Genomic DNA, 13327 nt, shown 5'->3' on the forward strand with positions numbered 1-13327 from the left:
GTAAGCGGGCTTTCCCGTCAGCAACACCTTGTGAACAAGGCAAGTCACCTGAAGTTTAAAAATGCACTTTATCGGAAGGATCCCCGCTGTACGGCGATACTGGCTAACGTGATCAAATTTTCTCAGGCCGTACACAAATCTTACAGCAAAGTTCTGTAACCTATCAATCAGGACCGTACCCTCAAGGGTCAATCTTCCCCCAAATACAGGAAGAGCATAACCAATAACTGGGAAAACCACAGCTTTGACAATCTTAAGTTTCACTTCCTCCTGGAGTAACCCCTTAAACTTAAACAATACTCTTAACCATTACACCACGATTGATATTTTTAACATGGTTCAAGAAGGTTAACTGCTTGTCAAAAGTAACGCCAAGTATTTTTACTGTGTCCGAAACCTGCAAAGGAACACCTCCCAAGGATCCATTACCAAGAAAGACTGCATTTGAAGAGGGGTAAAAATTAATAAGTGAACACTTTCTTGGATTCAACTGAAGCCCGTGATCGTCAGCCCAGAGCCTGACCCTCGACAAATCAGCATTAATCTGCTGCATTGCCAAGGAAGGCTGTAACGGAGGATATGACAACACAAGCTGAGTGTCATCAGCGTAGGAGTAAAGGGAACAGAATGATAACTCAAGATTAAGATCCGCAGTATACAATACAAACATAATAGGACCTAAGCAGCTACCCTGAGGAACCCCTGACTCCTTGAGAGCAATCCCTGAAAGACGATCATTCACCCTGGTTACCTGGGTTCTGTCGATTAGATAAGAGCGAAACCACATTGTTGAAACCTGATCAAAACCGTAGTAATGCAGCTTAGCCAAAAACATATCAAAATTCACAGAATCGAATGCATGTGAGAAATCAAGAGCAGCTAAACTACTACAGAAATTCTTATCCCTGGCGGAAAACAGTTGGCTTGTCAAACTTAGTAGAGCAGATGTCGTACTGAAACCCGACTGACTATCGGACAAAACACCGCTGCACTCCAGGAAGGAAACCAACTGATTTGTCACAATTCTTTCCAATACCTTAGACAGAACTGGTAAAATGGAAATGGGCCTAAGCTCAGACACACTTGTAGGATTACTATTTTTGGGAAGAGGGATGACCAGGCTTTTTTTCCATCCAGAGGGGAATCGGCCAGAGGGGAGAGAGATTAATGATATGGGTGATAGCCCCGATACAGAAAGGACTAACCGCTCTGACCATGATGATTGAAATTCCGTTAATGCCAAAGGCCGCTGTGGAGATACTGTTGATAATATTTTTTACCTCACTCTCGCTCACCTGCCGAAACTGAAATTTATCTTGCACCTTTTCGCAAGTAACGTGCTTATAAAAAGCGAGCCTTTCCGGATTCACACTGTTATTGCCACCCAAGCCAGCAAAGTAGCGGTTAATTTCATCCGGGGAAATATTAACCGATACAGAACTGCCAGCAGTTCCTACCTTTAGATCTCCTGCGCGCAAGGTTGCCCAGAAAGATTTTGAGTCACTGCACTTTAACTTTGCCGCAAAATAATCTTTTTTTGCCTTTCTAACGGCGTAATTGAGTTTATTGCGTGCGCTACAGTATGCCGCTTTCGCATGTGCATCATTACGACAAAGTAAATCTTTTTTTAATTGGTTTTTTGTGCGTGTCAGAAGCATTATTTCTGAATTTCGCCAGGGCGCCTTCCTTTTGGTCACACACTTTTTATTAAGCTGCATTTAGACTGGCAAGTAAAGTTGCCAAAAAAAGTAAAGATGCAACTACTATTGCATAATGTGATAAGCAATTTTATACGTGAAAACTGTCACAAGTACTTGCTGCGGGTGTATCGCTAGTTGTTGCGGGAGACAATACCAAGTTTGTTCATACACAGCAGTGATGTACCGCAATATTTATAATCGAAGTTTGAATGGCCAACACTGCTCTCCAGTTCTTGCAAACAACTCTCTGATACTAGTTTTGGCAACTTTTTGTCAGTATAAACACAGCTAGTTCAGTTAAGGTATGGATGTGACATATCACTTTCTTTGTTTTTATATGTAATCTGATGTCAAATCAGAACGTGAGTGTGAGGAGCATCGTACATAGACTACCGAGGCATTGGCCATGACACAAACGGTGGGCATTTTGAGTGGCGACCGCTCATTAATGTTTGTATTGCACATATGGGGAAGGCTCAACACTGGCCGCAACAAACGTGAGCAGCATGGGGTAATACACAAAGCCTCTGATCTGTTACTTATTCCAGATATTACATTTTTCTCCTGATATTCAACCATCAACTCATTCTGTCATTGCTGTGCATCATGGCAACCCAAACTCCCCATTCTTGCGGTTACTTGTTGCCATAAACCCATTATTTACTTCTCCAAAAGGTGTCTCATCAGGTTTAGTAAAATTCAACCGTCATTCTGGTGTACTTGAAAAACCAGGTAGCATCTCTTAATAAACTGTCTAACAGATGATAATATTCACTGAAACCAAACTTTAAGCCAATTTGGTGACTGAATAAAATTTATCGCGGCCACTACCACTTTACCAGTTACAGCCACCACTGGTATAGCAGTATGATTAAATTAAAACAAAGAATTATAAATTCAGTAAGAATAAAAACTATGGATTTTAAACTCATTCATATACAACAGGGTTCGGCAAAAAAACCTCCCCGGTTTGAGCAAGCCACTGCGTGAGTTGTAGTGGGGGTAGAGATGTGGAGGGGGTATTGTTCCGTAGCGGCGTACGTGCCATTTTCAGTGTTTGCCACAGCTTGGCTTGGTGAGCATTGGGCGTTTGTTGTGGAGGAGTTTATTAAAAATGGTGGTTCTGTGATTTCTACTCAACGAACGTTTCGGATACGATTCAAACTTGGCCGACGTGATAGTGTTCCTGATGCGAAAACGATTAGACTGTGGGTGTCAAACTTTAGACAAACAGGATCAGCACTAAAAAGAAAACCAACTGGCCGACCTCGTACTGCAACAACACCGGAGAATGTGGCGCGAGTGAGAACATCCATCCAACAGTCTCCAAAGCGTTCGGCGGTTAAACATGCAGCTGCCCTGGGATTGTCAGAAAGGAGTGTAAGGAGAATTCTGCATAAGGAACTTCATCTGCATCCCTACAAAATAAAGGTTGCCCAAAAGTTGTCTGAAGAAGATTATAAAACTTGCAGGGCTGCATGTGATGACATTTTGCAAAACATTCCCCCAGATGCTGTCTTCATTTCTTCTGATGAAGCCCACTTCCCCTTGTGTGGAACTGTTAACAAACAGAATTTCCGCTACTCGGCTGCAGAAAATCCTAAGGAACTCCACCAACAACCACTACGCAGCCCAAAAGTCACAGTTTGTTGCGCCGTTGCGAAATTTGGTGTGTGGGGACCGTACTTTTTTGAAGAAGATGGACAAACAGTAACGGTCAATTCCAATCGCTATTGTCACATGATAGAGACATTTTTCCGACCCAAGATCAACCAGTTTGTTTTAGACCATGAGGAAGAAGAAGTTTGGTTCCAACAGGACGGAGCCACAGCTCACACCGCTCGGCGGTCCATGGAAATGTTAAGAGAGTTGTTCCCTGGACGTCTTGTTTCTTTAAGAGGAGACATGTCCTGGCCCCCAAGGTCACCCGACTTATCACCTTGTGATTTCTTTCTGTGGGGCTACCTAAAGGCTGAAGTGTACAAACATCGTCCCAGAACTCTGCAAGAACTAAAAGATGCCATTAGGCAGGAAGTGGCAGCCATTCCAAAGGAAGTTACAAGAAGAACTATGGAAAACTTCAGGGAAAGACTTCGTGAATGTCTTAACAATGGGGAACATCATTTATCGGACATAATTTTCAAAATCAAGTAAAGTGTACTAAGTGATGTAAAATGGCATCATATAGGCTATTCACAAATATCAGTAATTGTTTTGTATGTTTCTTATTATTTTTGCAAATGCCTATTGAAATCAGGGACGTTTTTTTGCTGGACCCTGTATTTATTTTTAACTAACTTGGTTGTTTAGGAATGAAGTGTAGACTTCCTCCAGTTGGTCAGACATGACAACCAAGCCCTTTATGGCTAACTGCAGGTCTCGCAATGAGGTGTGCATCACACGCAGCATCCGGTTGAAACGGTCCACTTCTTGGAACAGGACTGTGGTCAACGATGGCAGTGTCCCTCTAGAATCAGTCTAAAACACAAAACTGTACAATAGCTTGTATATTATCTGAAGTTTTATTTATTGTATTAGTAACAACAAAAGCATATTTAAAAACCTCCAGGTTACCAAATTAAATTAAAACTGTTTTGAAACCAAACAAACCTTTTTTTGTAATTTTAACGTCATTACATATAAAACATTAATTTTAAAACCTAAAAAATAAAATAGATATATTGAGAAATACTAAAGTAATTTGTGTACTGATGACATCAAGTACCCGTAGCAAAATTGGATGAGCTTCATCAGGATCTATTTTGGTCATGATTCGTTCTTTTATCATATCTGCCAACTCAAAAGCTATTTCGTCACTTGACTTTCCCTCTGCCCCTGCCGATTCCCGGGGCTGCACTTCCATGATGGTTACAATCACTGATGCAGTCTCTTTTGTCTACAAAAAAGAACATTATTTGAAAAATATTTACAGAACTAAAAGGTTGTTTTCTAACCTTACAATAAAATAACTTTGATACAATAAATAAACCTCTCACTACTCTTTATAATCACTGACACTTGCAAAATCTCAACATAACAAAACCATTAACACTATTGAATCTTAGAGGATACATGATATAAAGCAAAGTTCTCTATTAAAGTTCACTGGTGATGATTAATACTCTGTAAGGATAACAGGAAAGTTATGAAAATTGTTGTTTATTATGCTTAATATATGTAATATTCATGTCATTCTTTCTCATTTTGGAATCTCCAATCTGATATCTCCTTATCAAACAGACAGAATTTCAAATCTTCATTAAATTCGATAATTCTATATTTATTAAAAATATACATGAGTATAGAATTTACAAGAATGGTGTCAAAAATTTATAAATAACATAGTGTATAAATATATAGTGTAAGGCAATAACCACGACTAAAGATTAGGAGACTTTACTTCAAATGCAAAACATAATGGCTAATATGCCAGGTTATTCAAACTACAGTTAAGTTTTTGTAGCTACATTTAAAACTTTCTTGTGGCCATTATACCTATCACAAACCTTGTCTTAGACTTACATCAATGCAATCCGAGTGAATTTTTGAATTGTAATAACATTAAGCATTGATTTAATATTTTCGTGCCAGGATTCAGTTATCTTGGCATTTGCATATCACATCTATTTTAGAATTTTACACAATTTGTTATTTGAACCATTTAAATTTAATGCGTTTAATACATACATACTTAGTTACTTTTATTTTACTTTATCTTTTTATTAAAATGGCAGTTTGTTAAAGGCCGTGCAAATAACTTACTTGGAAAGCAAGGTTAGCATTTTCATGCATGCCGAATATCTCAGGCTCCTCAATGAGTGGGAGACTTTCAATGAAGTCCCTAAACTCAGTTAAAGTGATCACATCAGGGCTGTAGTATGTGCCAGACTCTGAGTATTTGTACCCTGCAAAACATTCTCAGTTTTATGTATTGGTTCAAAAAGTTAATAATAACCGGTTCATTCACTACAACCAGTCTCATAGTAACTTGGAGTAATTGTGAGATGTACAACTAAACTCACCTTCTTCTAGTGTGTCCGGAGCAAAGAATCCTTTGAGAATGGTCTTCAAAGTACGTTGGTCCCAATAATCTGTCACTCGACCACCGTAAGTGATTTCCCCTGAGAAATAATTGTATATTTGCAATATGTATTACTTGTAGTTATAGACTTTAATTATTGTTATTACGTTATTTCTGATTATAAACAAAAAAGAAACACTCTATACTAATTCTTTAGTTGTTACATAATAAGAATATCATAAACTTAGTATAAGTCTTACGAAATATATTTCAACAATGTTGGTCCATAAAATGACTAATTTATTTTACAACTTAACAAATTCTAAAATATATTTCTAAGAACACTTTATGTGGTAATACTTTACTTTTACCTCTCATTATACAGTTTTATCATATCTCATTCTGCCTTAATTCAGAGTGAGCAGTATCATAATATATAGGTTCGTTACACTGATACGTTTTAAAAACTACCTTTTTATCTTATGTTTGTACCTGTGGTATACTCTAGCGCATCCCATGGTATTTTGTAGCTGTCTTGACAGAAGAGTTGGAGGTTGAGCAGGGCACACTCACGGTCACTGTCATTGAACTCATATAGGATGTTCCAGCCGAGCGGACCGAATTTCTTGCGTTCCTGGATCACTGCGTGGAACATGCAGAGGCCAAATATCATCTTGCGCCACTTCCCATACAAAGCTGAGGAAATCCAATGTTGTGTTTTAATAAGCAGTGATAAGAACCCAAACAAATGGTTGTGATTTAGAAATGTAACACCATTAACTATAAAGCAGACAACTCAGAAACTCACCATGATCTTCAAAGAAATCCTCAGTAATCTCGTTAAAGGCTCTCTTGAGATTTGCTCTTAAGCCTTTTGGAGGCTCATTTGTGACTTTCACTGAGTTTTGGAGAACAGAAACTGGGAAACGGTTTGAGGGCATTGAACTCAAGAATAGCCGAAAATCTGTGTGAACGTCACGAGGGTTCTCCTGGATGTGCAATATTATACGTTCCATGTCCAACATCCATGAAGAAGCCAGATGACAATTCTATAAAACAAAACAAAACAAATTATTAGAACAAATCAGCACTGAAACAAAATTTAAACATTTGATATATTTTTCAATTTAGTTCAAAAATACATAATTTTTCAATTTTATTAATATGCAGAGTTAGATTGGAATCTAAAAATAAGAAATTAAAATAAATTTTTCATATTTCGATGAATTGTAGTATAAAACTTGAAGTTAAATACAAGCATTGTGTCCTCTTGAGGTAATGAAAAATAGTATAATAGGAAAAACACAATTAATATAGGTGAATGAGCCAGTAGAGTAACAGTGGATTGCCTGCAAGACTAGTCAGTCGTACTTGCCAAAAGACCTTTCTGCCAGTAAATCAGGATTTTTTGATTCCATGACTCTTCTTAATCTGAAAGACTTTTCTAAGACTGTACTTTCAATACTATAATGACATCATACAAATATAGGTCAAGTCTGTCAAAGGTTTTTCTTCCAGTTGTAGCTAGCCTTTTTACAACTAAAAACTTCTGAACACACTGGTATCTTTAATCAATCAAGACATCATGCCAAAGTGAGACTGGATATTGATTACTCTAATTGTGAAACTAACCATGCCTCGTTTAACAACCATAATTTTGTCTACACTCAATGTTTGTTGTGTTAATAAATAAACACGGATCAAGTATTAATAAAAATCAACCGATATTAAATCAGTAATATATTTGACGACCAGAATTGCAAAGGGATCTAAGTGCCCTCTTTTAGCGTAATGGGTTTTTCACTGCAAACCGATCTATGTCTACATGCTTATGCCCTGCAATGTGATCTATGTTCCTACAAAATACCTAGTAGTTATTATAGGATGCAACAGAATGCGCTGGTAGTATGTCGGGGTGGGCTTGCAATGCATAGGGATCTAGTGCCGTCGTGTTGTCGTCCGTCCCACCACTGTTCCCGCCACTCCTGTTGATACAGGCGTGCTCTACCCGTCTTTGCCTTTGCCTGTGTTTTTTCATATTGCTTATTTTAAGTTATAAAGTTTTCTTACAATCATGGCTGACGACACCAACAATTTGAATAACAGTGCTTTTGGTGAAGATGTCAGTGAAAAGAAGCTGGCGTTTAGAGAAAAACAGAAGAAAGCAAGACTAAGTGGGAAGTCTTATATGACACTAAACAAACACACTAGGAAGGAGATAGCAGCGAAACCATTGTCTGCTGTAGAGGAAAGTGTGATAGCTTATTAACATTAGCTTATTAATCCATATTGTCTTGTTTCCTTACACGAGGCGTATATATGGCTCGTTTTTAGTTTACCGATAGTTCTAAAACCTAAACTAACTTAAACTATAGCGCAGTATTGTTTGGCCACGCAAGTTGGAGTGAGTGGATTAGAGACTCGCATCTTCTCAGTTTCCGGACTGCCGCCGTGACACTGCGCCACCACTAGACAACAGCTGACTTCACTGTGTGTATAGTAGCATCCAAACGGTCTCTGATAGCTCTTTGATATTAATTTTGCTGCTGCTGCTGCACACTGTAGTTTGTTAGTGGTACTTCTAACCTAACCAATCCTAGCCTACCCTAATCTAACTAATATAAAAATATAGCAAAGCTTAAAGTATTCTTTATAAAATATTAATTATTTCATTTTGTTTTCAGGTTTCCTGCAAGTGCAGGTACAGCTGCGGAGAGATTATTAACATGAAAACGAAGTTGTTTGAAGACTAACATACACTTGATCATAATGAACAAGCTACGTACCTCATGGGGCTTCTGGAAGTTCTCGATGTTCAACGGAGGCATCATGGGACCTACAATGAAGCGGCAGAGAGTAGGCGGCAGACAAAAGTTACAGACTTCCTGATGGCACCGGGGAATTCGAAAGGGTATGCAAAGCTACATTTTTGAGTACTTTTGCAATTTCTCCAAAAAAAGTTCAACTTTTGGTAAAACTAAAACTATTAGGCTCCACAGTTTTTAAAGAAAAACGTGGTGGTCCTAGAACATTCAAGTACACTGAACGTGATAGAATGAATGTTAAAAACCACATTAACTCATTTCCCAGAGATGTTTCACATTACACTCGTAATAAATCTGAAAGGGAGTACCTCAGTCAAGACTTGAACATGAACCGTATATTTTCTGCTTTTAAGGAAAAATACCCTGACATTCAAGTAAAGTACAAGTTTTATCGTAAAGTATTTTTAAAAGACTTTCCAAAGTTATCGTTTAAGAAACCTAGAAGCGATACATGCAAGAGGTGTGATTTTTTAACCCTTTAAGCGTCATGAAAAATTGGACCTGATCCTTGATTAAGTTACAATTTTTTTTAAATTTCCAATGTGTAAAGTTAAATTTATTTTCCTTTCTGTATGTCAAAATAGAGTTATTTAACGGTAAATAAAATTTGTTTAGCCCTTTTTGGATTTCCTAGGCTAATTTTTAACAAGCAGTGTAGTTGTCACTAATTTTTTTATCATTTATTCAGTAAATAGGGGAATGAAACACAGTTTTACAGATAAACATAGTACTATATTATAAACTAATAAAATTAGAAAAATACAAAAGTAAACAAAGAGTGTTTATTTGGTGGCGGGCTGCCACAACTGGCATTCCGCGCGTCTCCCGCAAGCTACTGATAACGCGTGGACTTTGAAACTTCTTATCGCTCGGCAACCTGTAGGACAGCCTTGTGTGGCTTGAATTGTGTTTCTTGCTTTCTGATAACATCCTTATGACCGTACTAAAATATGAAAAAGTTTGGGGTTAACCAAGTAATTGCACAGAATTACCAAATCTTCAAATTCCGAATCGTCTAGATTCGCCATTCACGCAAATAATGGTAAAAAAACACTACCGGTAAATGAACACTGGACACTGCTGTATATAATATGAATAATTTACTTTAAAAAGAATAGGACACAACAGAAAATTAGCGATAGCCGAAATACATGTGCGTGTACCGGACGCTTCTCACTAACTAACTGACTAGATGCCTTGACGGGAGCTCCCGTCAATGACTTTGTGAAAGGCGCGGGGCCACGCCCGTTAGAGAGTGTTTGGCCAATTAGAAGCCACTGCCACTCCCATTGTAATAGAATTCGAGGCAGGGCAACCCGTCTGTATGTCGCATGACTACTAGAACTATCTAGCAGCAAAATATTCAACTAACATAGCAGTAAGAAAATAAAGAATGCAAAAACGCGGATCCACGGCAATAACGTTTTGAGCTTGTAGTGGCCCTCCGCGGATCCGCGTCAATAACGCTGGAAAGGTTAAACATACAATCTAAGACCCATGACGCTGTGGAATCTAACAAAGCCAAACAGCAGCTCGAGTTACATCACAGAAAAGCAGAAAGTGCATTAACCGAGCTGAAAAATGACTCAATCTCCAGTACTCTACCTGGCAGCCAAAACTGTACGGTAGTAATGGACTTAGAAAAAGTATTCCCTAAATTGACACATTACAATATTTACGCCAACTCTCCTGCTACAATTTCATTATCCATAGCACCAACACTAATGATGCTATAATGTGTATGTGGCACGAGGGGCAGTCAGGTAGAGGAGGGAATCAGGTAGCGTCTTGCATTATTCAGGCTATAAACTCTGGTTTACTCCCAAATCACAAAAAACATTTGGTTCTTTGGAGCGACAACTGTGCCGGCCAACTAAAAAATCAAATGCTTATTCTTCTATACCTATACATGGTAGTTAAGGGTATATTTGAGTCTGTTCAACACAAATTTCTGCTCTCCTGCCACAGTTTTTCTGTTGCCGATAGAGGACTTCGCTATTATCGAAAAAAAGTGTCGGTCAGCTAGTATGCAAGTGATGGAAGATCTACAGAAAGTTATCGAGGAAGCTAGACCCTTAAAGCCTTTCAAAGTTTTGAAAATGGCTGACCACTTTTTTGACTTTGACAAAGCAGCTTCTAGTTGCATTGATACAAAAAAAAACTAGGCATCAGTCAGATTTCCGTGATCAAAGTGGATCAAATTGAACCTGGTTTTGTATCATACAAAAAATATTTTAACGATCTATGTCCTTGGGAAAAGTTGTATGTGGTAAAGAAAGGCAAGACAATAACAGATATTGAAAATGTAGAATTTGAACAACTTCCAGCAAATGTTCAATTGCCAGAAAACAAGAAAAAGGACCTTCGCACAATGATTCCATACTTGGATGAAAACAACAGAAACTTCTATTGTGAGCTGTGTTAGTAAAATGAACTCTTTTTATGGCACTTACATCCTTTTGCACTGTTAGGTAGTTTGGACTTAGGACCTTCTGCCGAAAGGAATTTATAAACTTTTTATTCAAGTAAATAGCTTTATAAAACTTGGTAATAAATTTAAACATAACGTAAACAATGAATCTCAATAATTATAAAAAATAAATACAAATTTTTTTGAAAATGTAAAGTTTTTTACATTTCCTGAAAAGTTTGGTTTTTGGCACTTAGATCCCTTTGCAATTCTGGTCGTCATTTGTACAAGAGAAAAATTATATGGTACTGCCTTTATGTCCTTAGTACATTTGTATCCCCTGTTGAACTAAATTAGATCTAGGTCTTGAGTCATTGTAATGGGAGCTAACATCATTTTGATTCCCACAGTTCAGAAACAGTGCTTTGAAGTGCTGCATGAAAAGTTTCAAGTGATATTTAAGAGGATCTGTATACAAAGATTTTAAATACTTACAACATTTTACTACCACTATTAGATGTTGCAAGTGATGCTTGCCTTAAATAATGCTGAACATGGTGAGCAGCCAAGCGCCAAGTTGACTATTGTTGATGCAATCAAGTTAAAATCATTCATTACCAATCACCTATTATCTTTTATGACTTTACTATGTGATTGTAAAGTCCGTTTGTAAAACGCAATTTAAATTAGCATAACCATTGTCAATACAACGAAACATATTACACAGAGAAATAAACCTTCCAATCATGTAAATTCTTGATTTGTTTTGGATAATTTTTAGGTGTATTAAAGGGAATATTGTTGTATTCACAGGCCACTGCCTCACTGACTGAGTAGGGTGAAACATTATGTTTATAAGAAAGAACCACTTCCCTGCCACACCACTCACTGTGCTTATTATATTTCCATGAATTTATCTATGTGAGCAATCTGAATGTCTGTGCCTTACTTCACAGTTGTCAAGGTCAGTGATTCATCCCCTCACTGCATTTGTTTAGCCATCACAGTAATGTTATGATGCATATTAAAGTGAATGTGTATGACCTATGCAATGTTTCCTTATTGCATAATCTCTATATTTTGTTGCAGTATAAATATGCTTCTAAAATGAATGTCTTTGTTATATAAACATATTGTGGAGTTAAAATGATTTTATCAGCCTCTTTTAAGATACTTTTTTATTTTGAATTTGTGGAAAACTGGAATTATTATTTACAGACCTTGAAGTTAAAATCATTCTAGTTTTATGGTTAATACTACAAGACCAGTCGCAAGGTACGAAGGTATCTACCTGCAAGAAGACCCAGTCTCCTCTCTTTTTGCCACTGTCAATCATCTTCTCAGCGATTGGCCCCTGTCCCTGGCCTAGACTGATGGACTGGATGCGGTCACGGTTGCCTGTATCCGCAGCAAATCTCAGAAATCCTCCAACAGGATCTGAGCCAGTAGATAGAACAAATACTAGCGGAGTCACATTTGTTGTGTCTTGGTACCTGAATGCAGGACAATCTGATTATGTTCTAAAACATTTCCAACCAAAGATAATTGGAAGAGGTACTTATTTAAATGTTACAATTCTACTAAAAAGAATGAAAAGTACTTACAGCAGAGGTAGGCTCACTAAAGGACTTTCAACAAATGCCTTTCCTAGTTGAGACTTTACATATTCTGTTATAGCAAACACCAGCTGAAATTGATAATATTTATTAATTTCATAAACAACACCCCCCCCCCCCCCACCCCCCCCCCCCCCCACCCCCCCCCCCCCCCACCCCCCCCCCCCCCCACCCCCCCCCCCCCCCACCCCCCCCCCCCCCCACCCCCAACTTCAATAAACGTACTATCTTTATAAATAATATTTGGATGAAAATAAAATTGTTATCTAAAAAAGTTAGGCATTTATTTCACAATTTTGACTTTTGTAAAAATTAAAAAAAAGTTTGTTGCCATATAAAAATATCTTATACAATGTAAACTTCTATAAATGTCATATTTTTCTCTTCTAAATATATTTATCTCTTAGAAAAAAATATTTGTTCATCCAATAGATTCCAAAATGTCAAAATGGTATACATAATAGTGCTATACAAACTTTTTTTCAGATTTTGTAGTTTTTATAGATATATTGTTCAAAAGTACCAATACAAACTTCTTTTACCTAAATATTTTTTTTGTAATTTGTAATTGAGGTATATAAGCAAACTTTTGTATATTTTAGAATTATTCTAAAAAACTTTCATATTACCTGAGAGGGTGCTATACATTTTGAGAAAAAAATTATTCTTTACTAATATTTTTACGTTAATCTGTAAAAAAAATAAAAATACATTAAATGATTCAACCTTTAATATTTTTTTGGGAAACTGAATTT

The 13327-nt window shown here is 37.3% G+C and overlaps 1 protein-coding gene across 1 annotated transcript in view; it reads right to left on the reverse strand.

The window, feature by feature from the left end:
* LOC124362987 (dynein axonemal heavy chain 6-like) overlaps window positions 1-13327 on the reverse strand; it is a 100274-nt gene that overhangs the window by 22281 nt on the left and 64666 nt on the right. The window contains 8 exon segments of the mRNA XM_046817996.1: window positions 3999-4178; window positions 4426-4596; window positions 5463-5605; window positions 5723-5821; window positions 6214-6417; window positions 6530-6770; window positions 12248-12449; window positions 12561-12643. Coding sequence (XP_046673952.1) covers window positions 3999-4178; window positions 4426-4596; window positions 5463-5605; window positions 5723-5821; window positions 6214-6417; window positions 6530-6770; window positions 12248-12449; window positions 12561-12643 — 1323 coding nt within the window.

This window comes from Homalodisca vitripennis, chromosome 1 (genome assembly GCF_021130785.1).
Source record: "Homalodisca vitripennis isolate AUS2020 chromosome 1, UT_GWSS_2.1, whole genome shotgun sequence".
NCBI classification, from domain to species: domain Eukaryota; kingdom Metazoa; phylum Arthropoda; class Insecta; order Hemiptera; family Cicadellidae; genus Homalodisca; species Homalodisca vitripennis.